We start from the raw sequence: 17,353 nt of genomic DNA, 5'->3' as shown, positions 1-17,353 counted from the left end.
GGCTGCAAATGCATGGAACCATCATTACTTGCAAGTTCTCTCCATTGCTTCACCATTGCTGGGTCAAAATCCTGGAACTCGCTTCCTAACAGCAATGTGTGTGCCTACGCCACAAGTACCTCACCAGTTTAAAAAGTAGATCATAACCATTTTCGCAAGGATAATTAGGGATGTGCAATAAATGTTGACCTTGACCTACCTTGATCAATTGGGCCAATGGGCTAACAAATGGCAGATGGAGTTTAATTTAGATAAATGCGAGGTGATGCATTTTGGTAGATTGAACCAGGGCAGGACTTACTCAGTTAATGGTAGGGTGTTGGGGGGAGTTACAGAACAAAGAGATCTAGGGGTACATGTTCATAGCTCCTTGAAAGTGGAGTCACAGGTGGACAGAGTGGTGAAGAAGGCATTCAGCATGCTTGGTTTCATTGGTCAGAACATTGAAAGGAGTCTAACAAGACCAGGTTAAAGTCCAACAGGTTTATTTGGTAGCAGGACTTTAACTGGTGTTGTTAGACTCCTTACTGTGTTTACCCCAGTCCAATGCCGGCATCTCCACATCAGAACATTGAATACAGGAGTTGGGACATCTTGTTGAACTTATACAAGACATTGGTAAGGCTGCACTTGGAATACTGTGTACAGTTCTGGTCACCCTATTATCCAAAGAATATTATTAAACTAGAAAGTGCAGAAAAGATTTACTCGGATGCTACCGGGCTTGATGGTTTGCGTTATAAGGAGAGGCTGGATAGACTGGGACTTTTTTCTCTGCAGCGTAGAAGGCTGAGGGGTGACCTTATAGAGGTTTATGAAATAATGAGGGGCACAGATCAGCTAGATAGTCAACATCTTTTCCCAAAGGTTGGGGAGTCTAAAACTAAAGGGCATAGGTTTAAGGTGAGAGAGGAGAGATACAAAAGTATCCAGAGGGGCAATTTTTTCACACAGAGGGTGGTAAGTGTCTGGATCAAGCTGCCAGAGGTAGTAGTAGAGGCGGGTACAATTTTGTCTTTTAAAAAGCATTTAGACAGTTACATGGGAAAGATGAGTATAGAGAGATATGGGCCAAATGCGGGCAATTGGGACTAGCTTAAGGGTTTAAAAAGACAAAGGGCGGCATGGACAAGTTGGGCCGAAGGGCCTGTTTCCATTCTGTAAACCTCTATGATCCTATGGCACCAATGTTTACATCCCATGGACCAATGAAAAAAGGTTGAAGCCGTAACTAGGGAAGTGACTAGGTCAGAGAGAGCAATGGGGATTCAGGCAACACAGATGGAGGTGACAGAAATGACTGAATTGAGTTAGCTACAGGAGTATCTTGGTAAATGGGCCAGACAGTTGGGAATTTGAAAATGCTGCTGTATATGGCTTGGGAGAGTAATCACAGGGGCAATCACAGAAGAAAGTGGGGTTGGAAGGGGAAAAGGGATGTTTGGGGAAAAGGATGCAAGGAAGTGTTCAGAAATAGATTTTTCTGTGGTTCAGATTATGAGAGTAGAGAGGCCATATGAAAGAGCAATGTCATAATGGTAGCCATGAAAATGGGGGGGAGCGTTTATATGGAGGCAGAAATTAAGGAAGATCAGGAGGGAGTGAATTAAGAGGAGAGGGCAATGTGAGTCGAGACGGAGATTGGAATCATTAAGGATGATGATGGGCTGAGGGAGAAAATCCGTGGATGAATTGCCATCCATTATGTGAGTCAAATTTCACATTTGTTACTTCAGTGCATATTACCTTATATTCATTCCAATACATTTACAGCCCGTGAAGGGGTAAATTCCCAGTTTAATGTAGGGAACTCAGCCCTCCAGGAGCATGAAGTTAGAAAAATGAACCCTTTAATGTATCCCTTATTCAAATAATTTGGACACAAAGCTTGATGTGATTGCAACATTACTACTTGTATCTTCTTCATCCTTGTTAACAGCTGGGGCCAACCAGTTCCATGCTTAATTCCATTAATCTGTGCCTCATAGATAGAGGATTTTCCAATTACCATCCTTTGCTTTCCGTTGGTAAATTTTTTTTGAATTCAGTTAGCAATTTGTTAAACTTTCATTTTAATTTCTAAGAGCCATAATTTTGGGTAAACCTTAGAACTTGGTTAAATGGAAATCAAAGTTATGTCAAATGAATTGTCTTTGCCCTCTCATTAATTGAATTCTCAAAGAAATCTTGTCCATCAAATAATTTACAATGTTCTCAAATTTTCCATTCGCTTCTTTGTCTTTTAGCTGTTCTGTTCCCTTTTATCTGTGTCCTTCTTCGCCTGCAACTGCCTATTATAAATATCCATGCAGGATATCTCTCTTTGTGCTACCTTTGCCTGCTGATTGCACAAGTACTCCCCATTAGGGCAGAGACTATTTAGTGCAAGATGATCTAATTAGAACCAGAGCTTTGAACAACAAAAGTCTAGAGGGCAAATATATCCTCAAGACTGTCAGAGCCACCAGAGAAATCCCACAATGTAGGCGTGTAATGGTGATGTACAAATATGTTGAGTTTTCCACTGTAGCTTCTGTTTATACAGAATTTGTTCCACTTAATTTATGTAGTGCAGATCACAGAAGACTCATTGAACATATACTGAAAGGCTTTAATTTAGCCTGCAGCTGAGGACCAGGCCATACACAGGTGACCTACAGGTGTGCCCACAAATGCCAAGTTCAGTGATTTCAAGCCTTTAGGCTATGTTACATAAATTGCAGGCAAATAAAGCAGCAGGGTTCCTTAAATCAATTCAAAAGGTTATTATTGGCAGCACTTGTGTTTCCATTTCACACGCACAAAGTGCTGTATGAGAAACATTTAGGCTGGAATGTCGGCTGCATTTCACCAACTAGAGTTATTCATTCAGTGAGTAAGGAAATCAATACATCAGCATCACACTCCATCACATTAATGGTGGATTTTGGTGATAATGCCACTATTATACTTCGCTTTTTACTTTACTATTTACCACACAAGTAGACTTCCTGTGGTACTGCTCAAAAGCAGTCGTGAACTGAAACACAGCTCACCCAGCGTGGTCCCAATGCCTGCCAATCACCGTCCATCTAATTCACCTCATACTAGCAGTTGTCAGCAGCTCTGTAACATCATTTTAACTTGCATGCTTGAGAGCACTACATGGGTCCAACTCTGCCAGCTGAGTCATAGCATGAGTTGCGGAGAATAGGCTAAGGCAAGCCTAAAAATGTGACTTCATGCAGAATTATTATAGGCCAAGAAAGACCTTTCTGGGCCCACAGAGTTGTTTCTCTGCCCTAGCTCTGGACAGCATCAGCTGCCAGATTCCATCCCTCCCAATTTGGTCAGATTGAACTTTGCTCAATGATTTCTACCTTGACTGGTGAGTTGGTGCAGGAATCAACTTCAAAATAATTAACTTCAGGGTGACTTTGGCCGGAATTCTCAAGTCGTTCACGCCAGCAGGATTCTCTGGTCCCACCGGTAGCGTACCCCCACCCATAGGTTTCTCGGTAGCATTGGGTGGCTTCAATAGGAAATCAGCAGCGGGACCAGAGAGTCACACTGCGAGTAAATGGCACCACCGAGAAACACGCGGCTAGAAGGCCAGAGAATCCCACCCTTTATCTGTGCTAATACCGATTGATCAGTCCTTCTGGATGTTTACAGCATCTCCTCGGTGTTTTATTGCCCTGTCTGCATCCTCGAAATATCAGACCTCAGATTTCTAGTATACCAATACCAAACACCAGAAAACAAATCTGGGAGTTAATAAAGCTACTCAGTCAAATATTAAGCTTTGAATTATCTTCTAAATGTTCAAGGGACATAGGTTAAAATCCCACCACGGTAGCTGGTGGAATTTAAGTTCAATTACCCACATCCCATCAAAGAATAAAGAAAGAAAACATACCTACTGATGACTGTTTGGACACTTGTATATCACTATACAATGCTGCTGTCCTTTTGGTCTCCTGCCTGCTCCATTTTACAACCTTGTCATGACTACCAACTGTCCTTAAGCATTGCAATGTAGAACCAGCTCCACTCCGTGCAGCACCCAGCTCCACTAATTGGGCACTAAGATCCCCTCTGGCTGAATGAATGACTTTCCCATTTCAACGTATCAGCAGTGCAACACAGCACCACTTGGGACTTGAAAATGATCCAGGCACCGGGTTCTTATGTTGGTGTATGGGTCAAATGTAAAGCCATTGTGCACAGAGGTAAAACCTGAGGACTGTTGGATGACGAATTCTATAGGAGAGAGGAAGTATTTAGGTCTGTTGAGTGCAGGCACCAAACAGCAGTAGAGTTATTTATATGTTTCTTAGAAAGTTTGCTACATCATGTTGGTGATTTTCATAATCTGTCAACATTGCAAGATATATTTTCAATTTGTCTCGAATGTCTTTTGCTTGAACTCTCCCAAACAAAATATACAAAGCCTGGATTCTCCTCTCTAAACCTCCAGTAAACACTCTAATTATGTGTGACTCCTTTGGAACCAATCAATATTTCCAGTAGAGCTGATTTACAATTACTGTACAGTCCCATCAAACCTAGTTGGAGGCCATTTTGAGGAACACAATGTTCACTGAATATAAATTGGCAAAAAATATATTTCCAGAAGTATTTTTAGAAGAATGTTTAAAGATTATTTATATTTGTGCTCTTCATAACAGGAATTCTCAAACAATAAAACCTCCAAATTCACAATGCCAGAGGGATGTCAAAACAGCAGCACTTGCAGTGCAAAAATGAACAGCTCACAACGGTCTGATAAATACCGCTCATTAGTGACTTCCACCAAAGTGTTCAACCTATATCTCATATGGCAGATACCTGTCATGGTCACTCTGCTGCCATCATATATGTTGAGTGTCTTGATGTAGAACTCTCTACGCTATCTATGTTAAGCAAGATATTGAGGATGACAAGGGTTGAACACAATTATATCAAGTGTATAACTACCAACAACTATATACTGCTCTCCACAGACCATGATTAAGCCTGGGTCCTAACAGTTAGATAGGTTGATTACTTGACTATATGCCTGACTCATCGGCTGTGATCTTACTTCTCACCCCACCAGCTAATTATTGGCCCATTATTGCCGTCTGCGGGAATGGCAGCAGGGACTCAAGATTTGGCGAAACCTCAGAAGTTGTGGATCTCACGATCCAACGGCAAAATGGCAACTTCCAATTTCCACACCCCTCATGGGCATGAACCTGATTTAAATACATTTCAATAGATTCTAATATTAACCCGCTCCCTCACCGTATATTGACTCCGCACTGAATATACAAACTGCGCCAACATGACGTCACGTCAGTGCAGATTACAACAGGTTCACCCAGATGTGGTGGGGATTCCTCCCAGGGGCACAAAGATTATAGAGTCATAGAGGTTTACAGCATGGAAACAGGCCTTTTGGCCCAACTTGTCCACGCCACCCCGTTTGTTAACCCCTAAGCTAGTCCCAATTGCCCACGTTTGGCCCATATCCCTCTATACCCATCTTACCCATGTAACTGTCTAAATGCTTTTTAAAAGACAACATTGTACCCACCTCTACTACTACCTCTGGCAGCTTGTTCCAGACACTCACCACCCTCTGTGTGAAAAAATTGCCCCTCTGGACCTTTTGGTGTCTCTCCCCTCTCACCTTAAACCTATGCCTCTAGTTTTAGACTCCCCTATCTTTGGGAAAAGATATTGATTATCGAGCTGATCTATGTCCCTCATTATTTTACAGATCTCTATAAGATCATCCCTCAGCCTCCTACGCTCCAGAGAAAAAAGTTCCAGTCTATCCAGCCTCTTTTTATAACTCAAACCATCAAGTCCCGGTAGCATCCTAATAAATCTTTTCTGCACTCTTTCTAGTTTAATAATATCATTTCTATAATAGGGTGACCAGAACTGTACACGGTTTTCCAAGTATGCCCTTCCCAATATCTTGTACCTGTTCAACAAAACGTCCCAACTCCTGTATTCAATGTTCTGACCAATGTAACAAAGCACGCCGAATGCCTTCTTCACCGCTCTGTCCATCTGTGACTCCACTTTCAAGGAGTTATGAACCTGTACCCCTAGATCCCTTTGTTCTATAATTCTCCCCAACGCCCTACCATTAACTGAGTAAGCTCTGCCCTGGTTCGATCGACCAAAATGCATCACCTCGCATTTATCTAAATTAAACTCCATCTGCCATTCGTCAGCCCACTGGCCCAATTGATCAAGATCCCGTTGCAATCCTAGATAACCTTCTTCACAGTCTACTATGCCATCAATCTTGGTGTCATCTGCAATCATTAATATAAATGGCATAATGGTAAGTAAAGTATAGCCCACCAGGGATGGGGAAATGGCCAAGCAGTGACCTGGCAATGTCCCCTAGCACAAGTTGGCGCTGCCAGGTTTGTACCATGCATATGCCAATCTGGCAGTTCCAGCCCGTGTCAGGGGAAAATGCCAAGGCAGCAGACCCCAGTGGAGAGAAGGGGGGGGGGGGCTCCAATCAGGGAGGCCGGGTCGGTAGGGCCCTCTGAGCCCTCCGTGGTGCGGCACGGTAACTTTTTGCTTTGATCAGGGTGCCCTGTTTCTCAGTGTAGCCAGGCTTTGTTGACGTGTTTAGCCCTCTCATGCCCTCTCCCCCCTTACATGACGGTGTGAATCTCGCCCACCTGTATTTTTGTGGCAAAATGTGGTAAGATCTGGAGAGAAATGTGCCATTTTTCTCACTGGAACTAACATACTGTCATTCTTTTAGTAATATTCCCCAGTAAGGAATAGAAAACAAAGTTGTGGTGCATGGGTGTTTTTCAGCGGGAGGGAGGGAGGGAGGGAGGGAGGGAGGTAGACAGTGGTGTTCCCCTGGATTCAGGTCTTAAGGGTACAGTGAAAAATTCTGAAACTTGCAGATGACACAAAACTTGGGAGTTTAGTAAAACTAGTGAGGAAGAAGGTAACGTACTTCAAGAGGACATTGAGAAGTTGATAAAATAGACAAACATAAAGCAATGCAAGTTGATGCAAAAAAGTATGATATAATACATTTAGGAGAGTGACAGTACAAGCGAAACGGAACAATGTTAAACAAAAGAGACAGGTGCTATTTGTGAGTAATCTGTAAAAACTTGCATTTATGTAGCACTTGTCATGATCACCAGACATCTCAAAGCACTTTACAAAACATATAATCCATAAAAAGATCAAGAACAAGAGGGCACAGCTTCAAAGTGATTTGCAAAAGAAGCAAATGCGACGTGAGAAAAAACTTTTTCACACAGCGAGTGGTTCAGATGTGGAATGCACTGCCTGCAAGTGTGGTGGAGGCAGGTTCAATCAACACATTCAAGAGGGCATTAGATGATTACTTGAACACAAACAATATTCAGGGGTATGGGGAAAAGGCAGGGGAATGGGACTAAGCCATGATGCACGGTTGGGCAATCAGTGCAGATCCAGTGGGCCAAATGACCTCCTTCTGCACTGTAACAATTCTGTGAAATGTATTCACTGTTGTCATGTTAGAAACGTGGGAGCTCATTTTTTTTACACAGCCAACTCCCAGAAGCAGCAATGTGATAATGACCAGATAATTTGTTTTTGTGTCTAAATTGAGTGACAAAGAATGGCCAGGTACCAAGAATAACTTGCCTTCTCATCTTTGAAATATGCCACAGGGTCTTTTACATTCATTTGAGCAGGTAGATGGGGCCTGGTTTTTAACATCTTACCCAAAACATAGCACTTCCAACAATGTAGCACTCCCTCAGTGCTGCACCTGAGTGTTAGCCTTGTTCTTTGCACTTAAGTCCTGAACTGAGTCTTGAACCCAGAGGCAAAAGTACTACCAACTGAGCCACTGTCACCACTCAAGCCTTTGGATCCTGGTTTTTCGAAATATACGAGGCAGGAAGTTATGCTAAGCCAAGATAAAACAGCAGTTTGCCCAAGCTGGAGTACTGTGTCCAATTCTGGGCACCACACTTTAGAAAGGATGTGGAGTCTCTGGCGAGGGATCAGCAAAGAATTACTAGAATGTTCCAGGCAAGAGAGATTCGAGTTCCATGGACAGACTGGAGAAACTGGGGTTTATTTTCCTTAGAGCAGAGGAGATTTTCCAGGGATGCTTAAGAGTCTGAAGGGTTTACAGAAGAGTGAATAAAGCAAAACTATTTCCAATGGATGGAGGGTCAAAAGCCATTGGGCTTTTCTTAAGGTAAAAGAACTTGAGGTGACATTCGGAAAAATGTCTTTTGTGCAGCAAGTGGTTAAGATTTGGGCTGCACTGCCAAACAGCGCGGTGGAAACAGATTCGATAGAAGCTTCCAGAAAGTAACTGGGCAAGTGGGACTAATTGAATTATTTGTCATAAAAGCCGGTGCAAACCTATTGGGCCGCATGACTTCCTTCTGTGTCAAGCTATTGTAGGATTCTATGATTTATCCCTTTTGAAAGTTATTATTCAATCTGCTCCCACCTTCCTTTCAGGCAATATATTCCACATCACAACAACATAAAATAAATCTCATCTCCCATTTGGTTCTATTTTCAATTAATTTAAATCTGTGTCCTCTGGTTACTAATGCTTCTGCCTGTGGAAACAATTTCTCATTTACTCTTTCAAAACCCTTCATCCAAAACTCTGCTGCTGACACTCTGTTGCTGATTTAAATCCTGCTCACTTATCAAACCTAACCTTGGTATGTTTAGCAAGCTCCGGCACTCCCTCTACATTTTCCCATCCAGTTGCAAGTGCATTGGTGGGCTTTCAAAATAGTGGGCAGGACCAGATCCGGGATTCTCTGATGCATCGCCAACACTACCAGTCTTCCTTAACACCGGAAGGAGGGTGTAGCAGCAGTCCACAAGATGCTGCCTTAACTTTGCCAAAGTGGGCATTTCAGAACTTCTGCAATTTTGGTGGAGGCGGGTGGGTTTTGGTAGACAATATGAATCACAATAGCACACGGATCCCATATATCATGGGTGAAGCATGGTTTGGAGCATGAACCATATAAAAGGTCCTGCACATGTCATTATATAATGCTGTAGCATATATCTGGTTTTACTACCCAATAATTGATCATGGTGTTTTGCTTTGAAAAGGTAAGTGACCATTAAATAATGTGGTTACCAGAGTGTTACTACTGACAACTGGCAAGTGGTCAAGAGAAAGAAGAGCACTGTAAGAGTAGGGTGCATTAGCTATCCACTGGGGAACTGCATTCTATATTATAAAATTTTGAAAGTCTAGTCCAGTTTGGAATCCTGATCTGATTCTGGGAAATGTCCACTGCTTTCATTTTATCCTTAAAGTTCAGCCCAGCCAACTGTTTGGCTGATTCAAAGCTTTGAGAAATGGTTGAGCTTGTGGCTATCTTTAAAGGCTCAGGTGGATTCTGCGCAGAAGTGTTTACTTACAAGCTTGTTCAGGAAAACTTAATTACAAATGCATGGCTTTTCAAAGCACTCATGGATTCTGCTTAGTCGGTTTTTTTTAAAACACAGCTGTCGCAAGGAATGCGAGATTATTAATTCTGACAGAATTATGAGCTTCTAAATAAAATAATGGTTCTTTAAGTGGCTGTCCAAGAAACCTTTGTTCATTTTGACAAACATATGAGCTTTTCATAAACTCCCATGTTATTATAGGGCTCATGAGTTCCATAAGTATGTTGGAAGTAGTTCCAGGCTAAAACCTGAAATGGATGGATTGTCTTGTGAGGGAATATTATGACAGGCTAGGCTTGTATCCGCTGGAGTTTAGAAGAGTAAGAGGTGACTTGACTGAAATATACAAGTTTCTGACAGGGTAGATGTGGAGAGGATATTTCCTCTTGTGGGAGAAAGAACTAAGTGTCACTGTTTAAAAATATGGGGTCGCCCATTTAAAACAGATGAGGCAAAATGATTTTACTCAGAAGGTCATGAGTCTTTGGAACTCTATTCCTGAAAAGGTGGTGGAAGCAGAGGTTTTATACATTTTTAAAGCGGAAGTGGATGGATTCTTGATAAGCAAGGGGATGATAGATACGGGTGCAAATTTGAGGTTACTAACAGATCAGTCATGTTCTTATTAAATGACAGAGTAAGCTCAAGGGGACTAAATAGCCTACTCCCGCTCCTTGTTCATTTGTTCGTATATTGGTACTTGGTGAGTAGGTATGTGGGAGTTGTGGGAGGGGATGGGCCATGAGGTGGGTAAGAAAATAAAGGGGAATTAAATGGAGGGAATGAAGAGATATGGGACAAGGGGTAGGGGAACCTCACATTAATCTGCAGAACTAATGTTTCTATGAACAAAGGTAAGTCTTGTAACCTGGCCCCCTTAGCATTGACTTGCTTCCATTCCTACCTCTGCCAGATGAAAATCCTGGCGGCTTGCACACCCTAGTAGAAGGCAGGATTGGGACACTGGGAAATTTCTTGGCTCCTGATTCCCACATCATCATGAAAATCCATTCCATTGACTTCAAATGTTTTGCCTTCAAATACAAATCTCTTCATAGTCTTGGCAATATCTTTTCTGCATTAACATCCTTACACTTGTCTTGAGCAACACACAATTATACAGAATTCAGAGCAATGTTTAGCCCTCAGTACTACATTCAAGATAATGATCTGCTACAGAGGAGTCCAAATTTTAAATAAGGGCTTCCCAATCCTGCTTCATTCAAACCAGAGGCCATCCTCACCAGACAGCTCTACATATCTAAACTTTAAGTTGCATCAGTTTGCACGAACAACGTTCAAAAGAAAGGACTTGCATAAATATACACAACCTTGGGACATTCCCACGCTCTCACAGTCAGTGAAGTGCTTTTTGAACTATAGCCACTGTTGTGATGTGGGAAGTTAGCAGCTTATTTGCACGTAGCAAGGTCACATAAAAAGCAATGAGATTACTGACCATGTAATCTGTTTAAGTGATGTTAGCTGAAGACAAAATATTAGGCCAGACACCTTGGTTTAATATCCTATCCCAAAACAGGTAAACAAGAATAGTACAGCATTCCCCTAAAGTGCCACTAAAGTGGCAGACCAGTTACATGCTCACGTTTTTGGTATAGACACTGGAACATACAACCTTCTGATTTGGACACAGGCACTCAGATATTTCCTAGACTTTCTTGAGATGGATTTGGACTCATTACTGTATGATCTGATGTTAGTAGAAAGAATAAGGGGAGGTAAAATCACAATCACAGAACTGTTACACCACAGGAGGAGGTCATTTGGCCCATTGTGTCTGCACTGACTCTCCAAATGAGTATTATGACTTAGTGCCATTCCCCTTCTCAAAGAACTCAATAAGGTTTGTGAGGCACGACCTACCCTTCACAAAACCTCGTTGCAGGGGAATATGATTAGATTCCTCAACAATGACTGGCACAGACACAATGGGCTGAAGGACTTCCTTCTCCACTGTATTATTCAATTAAAAAACTACAACCAGCTTTTATATAGTTCCTTTAACATAGGAGAATATTCCAAGTTGCTCAGGAAAAAAATTGATGTTGAGCCAAGAAGGAACAGCCAGAAATAAAAACTGAAAATGCTAGAAACATTCAGCAGGTCATGCAGCATCTCTGGAGAGAAAAAGTGTTAACTGTGCTACCGTGCCGCCCCACGTAGCGGGGCGGCACGGTAGCACAGTGGTTAGCACTGCTGCTTCACAGCTCCAGGGTCCCGGGTTCGATTCTCGGCTTGGGTCACTGTCTGTGTGGAGTTTGCACATTCTCCTCGTGTCTGCGTGGGTTTTCTCCGGGTGCTCCGGTTTCCTCCCACAGTCCAAAGATGTGCGGGTTAGGTTGATTGGCCATGCTAAAATTGCCCCTTTGTGTCCTGAGATGCGTAGGTTAGAGGGATTAGTGAGTAAATATGTAGGAATATGAGTGCAGGGCCTGGGTGGGATTGTGGTCAGTGCAGACTCGATGGGCCGAATGGCCTCTTTCTGTACTGTAGGGTTTCTATGATTTCTATGATTTCTAACTTATAGGTCAATGATCTTCCATAAGAACTGTTGGGATAGGTGACCAAAAGCTTAGTCGAAGAGGTAGGTCTTAAGAAATAAAGTGAACGGTAGAGCAGTGAGGAGTTTTAGGAAGGGAATTCCAGAGCTTTGGGTCTAAGCAGCTGAAGCCACAGCCACTTTAAACCCACCGTAAGGGCTTCGGCAGCGGATGAACTAAGTTGATGCAGAAATGGGTGTTAACATGGACATGGCAGCAGTCAGTCTTGGTGATGGAGAGGACATGAAGTCAGCAGCTCTGCTTATGGTCAACAGGAATGCCAAAGTTGTGAAGAGCCTTATTCAACCTGACAACGTCCAGGAAGAGGAATTGTATCAATGGCTGGGCATCAGAGTTTATGGTAGGGTTCAAAATGAATGGCTTTGCAGATTCGTTTTCCAGAGAAAACTTTGTGGAAATGGGCTGAGAAGCCTTTGAAGGAGTCTGACTGGCTGGAACTAAGAGTGGACAGGACAACAAAGGTGAGGTGCTGCTAAATGATGGTTTGGTTAACAGCATAAAAGGTGGCACAGAGTTTGAAAAGGATAAAAAGGGTCGCAACCAATAAGGTTATAATTTATGACAGTGATTTAAGTTGTTTCACTTCCGCGGAGGTGGAGGAAATCTGACTTGAGAGGTTCAAACACGGAGATTCATGAAAGAGGGGCACAGATTTTGGGGCACAGACTAAATCACCCTCAATCCCATGTGTCCGTATTTTCTGCAAAAGCTTACCATACTTGAACCTAGGAGCAGAAATGAGTTTGGAGATGATTGCAAGGACAGAAGGTCTATGAGGTGATGACAGCAGATCCAAAAGAACTAGAAATAAGAAATATGGGTCATGTCTTCAAGATAAAGGAATGAAGCACCTGTAGGGTGGAATTTTCCAGCCGTGCACATCCCAAGACCCGAGGTCAACAGACCTTTACATTTGCCGAATTTTCTGTCCCACCTGCTGCGATTCCCGTGATGGGATGAGAAAGTTCTGCCCATGGTGTTTTGTGGAAATCCTGTACCTATGTGCACCTATAGCCTAATACACATCTTGTCCACAGTAATACCGATTCAGCAACAGCAACCAATGTTTTATCAACAACTGAGAAATAATGGGCAATAGGACAAAAGTAACTCAAGATGCCTGCCTGCGACTTCTCCCTTCAATGGTACTGACATGAGGTGGAAAAATATTCACGTGGGCCAAAAATGTCTTCTTGAGTTTCCGGCTACAATTCAATTATTATTTATAAATTCACATTAAAGATATACAAAAATAAAATGGGACAATGGAGGAAATTGGTAATAGTTCTTACAGGATGCCATGTTGTAGAAACACATCCATGAAAGTTAGATGTCTAACCAAGATATGGTTAGATTTAATAGAGATGCAATGGAAAAAAATCAAAACAGTAGCCATTGAGAGAGACTCGGGCTTAATCGGTTATCAAAGGACAACAGACTAACATGATTCACGGCTTTATGACAATAAAAATAATTTTAAAAGATTGCTATGTAGATAGAAGAGCAGGTGCCCTCTGAAGGCCTTTTGAACAAGTAGAATTAAAATTGGCCACAGCTGCAAGACAGCTACTGTAGAAGAAGAATCTGTCCTCAGACAGGCTCACGGCTATAACTGTGGCAGTCTCACATTCATGGCCATGGGTGTGCTAGAGACATTAAGAATGTTATATCACTGTAAGGAGCTGGCACCCCAGTCTGCACCAAGAAACCACCTCTATTCATCAGCCAAGTTTGACCTCAGCAGAGGGGGCAATTGACATCTTTAATCTGTTCTTAATAGAACATTTCAGGGCCTTAATTGGTTACCCACAGTTAATGGGTAGGTAGCCATGCCCCGATGGCACACACCCCCCACTACCCAGTGACGTCTCGTGCCTTCCAACCATTCATTTCTACAATAGTAGGATCATGACAGAAAACTGGCATTTCGGTCAGTGCTGAGAAATAGTGGAGTCATCCAGCTCCAGCCCAGCCTCGATGCCATTTAAAAATTCAGCCTCCTGTTTCACAAAACCCAATCCTTGTTTGCATCAGTAAAGAAAAACTAAGATGCGATTTGCAAAATGATCCTTAAAGACAGAATTCATCTGATGAAATAAGTTGGTAGACTGACCTTGACGATGACAAAGTAGTTCTTGCAGCTCTCCTTGCTGGAGGACAGCTCAATTTTCTCCATGATTTGGCTCACTGGTTCATTGGCATAAATGTAAACCCTGGCCTGCAGACCTTTCCTTTTCTTCACCACATCTGCTGTCAGATTGTAAATCAATTCTGCAACCAAGCATTGAATTCAGTATTAGTCAGTAAAGTGACTGCAGCATATGTGCCTCAACAGCAGTCCAGCATTCAGGGGGAAACTAAACAAGGACAATCTAGTTACGCAGGAACATCAAAGATAATGAGATTCTGCTGACAATTAACCTCAGTGGAATTAGCACCTGTTTGCAATAATATAGAATAAAAAAGTCACACAGAGAATTCAATGTTTGCAATGTGTTTAGACAGATTTCTGATAACACGCAGATGCAGCTCGTATTTTATTCACATCTTTTTCTTCTAGTATTCACCACACAGTGAAAAATACCATTCATTGGCTTTTATTCCTGCAGTCAATTCATAGTCAGGGGTTTGAATCAAGCTTGGAGGATGGGTAAGGGTATGTTGGATACAGAGTACTTAGACAGCACATGGGTTTCAGAACAATCATCATCAAAATATTGTGCAGATTAAAAGTTCCCACAGACTTAATATAAGTGATAGCTGCAGGAAGAAAAAAAGAACTGAGTGGGAAACACGAGAGAAACACACTCAAAGATAGACTGAAAGAAAAGGATCAACAAGAGAGATTGGGGGTTGAATTTTATTGGCCCTGTAAAATAAACAGGGGATGGGGCTGGAAAATGCAGCGAGCTACTCAAAAGTGCATTGACTTTGGCAGGAGTGGAAAATCCCGCAAGCTGAAAATTCCACCCTACAAGACAAATAGGTGACAACTAAGGTGATGGAACAGAGAGAGTAACAGAAAAGGAGACAAGAGGAAGAGGAGACAGAGAGAAACAAGAGAAAGGAAAACAAAACTGGCTGAGAGACTGAGAGGGAAGGGGAGTGAGGGGTGGGGGGGAAGGGGAGTGAGGGGCGGGGGGGAAGGGGAGTGAGGGGTGGGGGGGAAGGGGAGTGAGGGGTGGGGGGGGAAGGGGAGTGAGGGGTGGGGGGGAAGGGGAGTGAGGGGTGGGGGGGAAGGGGAGTGAGGGGTGGGGGGGGAAGGGGAGTGAGGGGTGGGGGGGGAAGGGGAGTGAGGGGTGGGGGGGGGAGGGGAGGGGAAGAGAGAGAGAGAGAGATGTTGAGAAGCTGGAATCTTGTCTGGAAGACAGGGAAAGATAGTGAGAGATTGTCACTAAGTCAGCCACCAAACTAAATGCAGATAGAATGGCCAATCCAAGTGGGCTTCAATATCACAATCTCATGAATTACGTAGGGGGAAGGATACCAGTCCATAATAATTCATTTTAATTTCTTTACAGTAAGAGAACATTTTTAAAATGCAAAGGAAATTAAATGCATCAAATTGCGACTGTCTTAGGAGTAGATTGCTACGCAGTGACTTTGATATTGGGACAGATTTTCTCTTTGTGCTAATTCAATGTTCTAAGATTTTGACCAGTATATTAGTTGTGCTTTTATGTTACCTTTCTGAAGTGTTGCATATTTTGTAAGATACATGTTAGTCAATCAGGAGTAAATGAAAAGTCAAGGAGAGCTTGTTCTAACTATTGTAAGAAATATAATGCTGGTAATATGGATAAGTGGGACTGAGTGTATAGGTTTCTCTTTTATTCATGTGACTGGGGAAGCAGGTACAGTTAAATGTTGAGTTTAACAGTTCATTCAACAGCTTCAGTTGATGCAGTATGGGCAGAATGTTACATAGGCAAGGTGGGTCTGTAAAATTCTTCAGATGGCCTTCCCTTCAGGGTCCTGGCCGCTCTGACTCCGCAGTTTTCCATCAGATGGGCTGGGTCTAGGCTGGCCTGCCCTTCCCCCTATTTAGGACCTTAAGTGGCCAATTAATGACCAGCAGCCTCAATTTCCAGGCTGGTGAGAGAAGCAAACAAGCAGTGGGAAACCCAACAGGTGACGTGCTGAGGCCTCAGTCAGGGAATGGGGGAAGGGGGGTTAGGGGCACCTACATCAACAGCCTCCTTATAACCTCCAGTGCCCCCCCACCCCACGCCTCCAGAAGGTCTTGCCCACATGGATGCTCCCTCCCCTGCCCTGAGACCCCCACACTCACTTAGTCCTGGACCTCCGGAACTTAGAACTGGGCACTGCTTCCTGTTCACTGCAGCTTCTGGCACGGCTGGGCTGAGAAAACTGCCAGCCAATCAGATTGACTGGCAGGTCTCCAAAGCAAGACTTCCTCCCGACTGAGGGGCAAAGTCTCATCTCCAGCCAACTAACGCTTGTCAGAGGGTAAGATGGCTGCGGGACAGATAGCATCGGCGGTGAAGCATTCTCCTCAGATAGGAAGAAGGGAAACCCGTCACCTTCAAAATCTAGGCCGATGAGTGAAAACAAACTAGAAATATAAAAACAGATGGCAAGGCTGGAGCCAGACCTTTCAAGAGCGAAATTAGGAAACACCTCTGAAAGGGTGGAAGTAGTATATTTGGAACTTTCTTCTGCAAAAGGCAGCTGGTGTTTGGTCAATGATTTCCATCAGCCAAAGGTTTTGTTGGAAGATGGGTCAAAAGTGGGTGTATGGAGTTAGATCACAGATCAACCATGATTTCACTAAATTGAAGAACAGGCTCAATGGGTTGAATGGCCTACTTGTGTTCCTCTGTTCCATTTTGCAAAAGGGTGAGCACTGCCCTTGTGGAGCTAACTGATAGGGCCAAGTGACCATCTCCATGCTGTCCTTGTTCAGCCATTTCCTCAGATTGATGGTTTTGATGTGAACAAAGGGGAGGATAGTAAAATAACAGTTTTCATTAAATCAAAAGTCTAATTTTTCCATTATTTTGTCTTAATCATAATTCCTCTAATTTAACAGGGTTGTGTTTTGATTTTCTATCAACCACCTTTATACATTCCAGCTGTTTCCTGCTACATGTTTCTGATGAAGATGAAGGGGCATTCATGCGCTAGCAGAGCTGCACAGGTACTACATTAAGATAAAGGTCATTCCTCCAGACAGGAGCACAATTACAAATGTTCCTAATTTGTGACCAAGTGTAATTTATTTAATAGCCATTAAAGGATAGGTAATTATGATGAATTGGGATGAGTTGGATGGGGGTTGGGAGTGGTGGTGAAGA

At 42.9% G+C, this 17,353-nt stretch overlaps 1 protein-coding gene across 2 annotated transcripts in view; it reads right to left on the bottom strand.

Moving 5' to 3' along the window:
* Positions 1 to 17,353, bottom strand: part of itga9 (integrin, alpha 9) — a 493,651-nt gene that overhangs the window by 294,697 nt on the left and 181,601 nt on the right. For both annotated transcript variants that reach the window (XM_078216645.1, XM_078216646.1), the window contains exon 15: positions 14,149 to 14,306. In XM_078216645.1, the coding sequence (XP_078072771.1) occupies positions 14,149 to 14,306 (158 nt within the window). The remainder of the gene's footprint in view (positions 1 to 14,148; positions 14,307 to 17,353) is intronic.

The sequence above is a fragment of the Mustelus asterias genome, chromosome 7, assembly GCF_964213995.1.
Source record: "Mustelus asterias chromosome 7, sMusAst1.hap1.1, whole genome shotgun sequence".
In the NCBI taxonomy this organism is placed as follows: domain Eukaryota; kingdom Metazoa; phylum Chordata; class Chondrichthyes; order Carcharhiniformes; family Triakidae; genus Mustelus; species Mustelus asterias.
The sequence above is the reverse complement of the archived record's forward strand: the minus strand, read 5'-3'. Positions and strand labels throughout refer to the sequence as shown.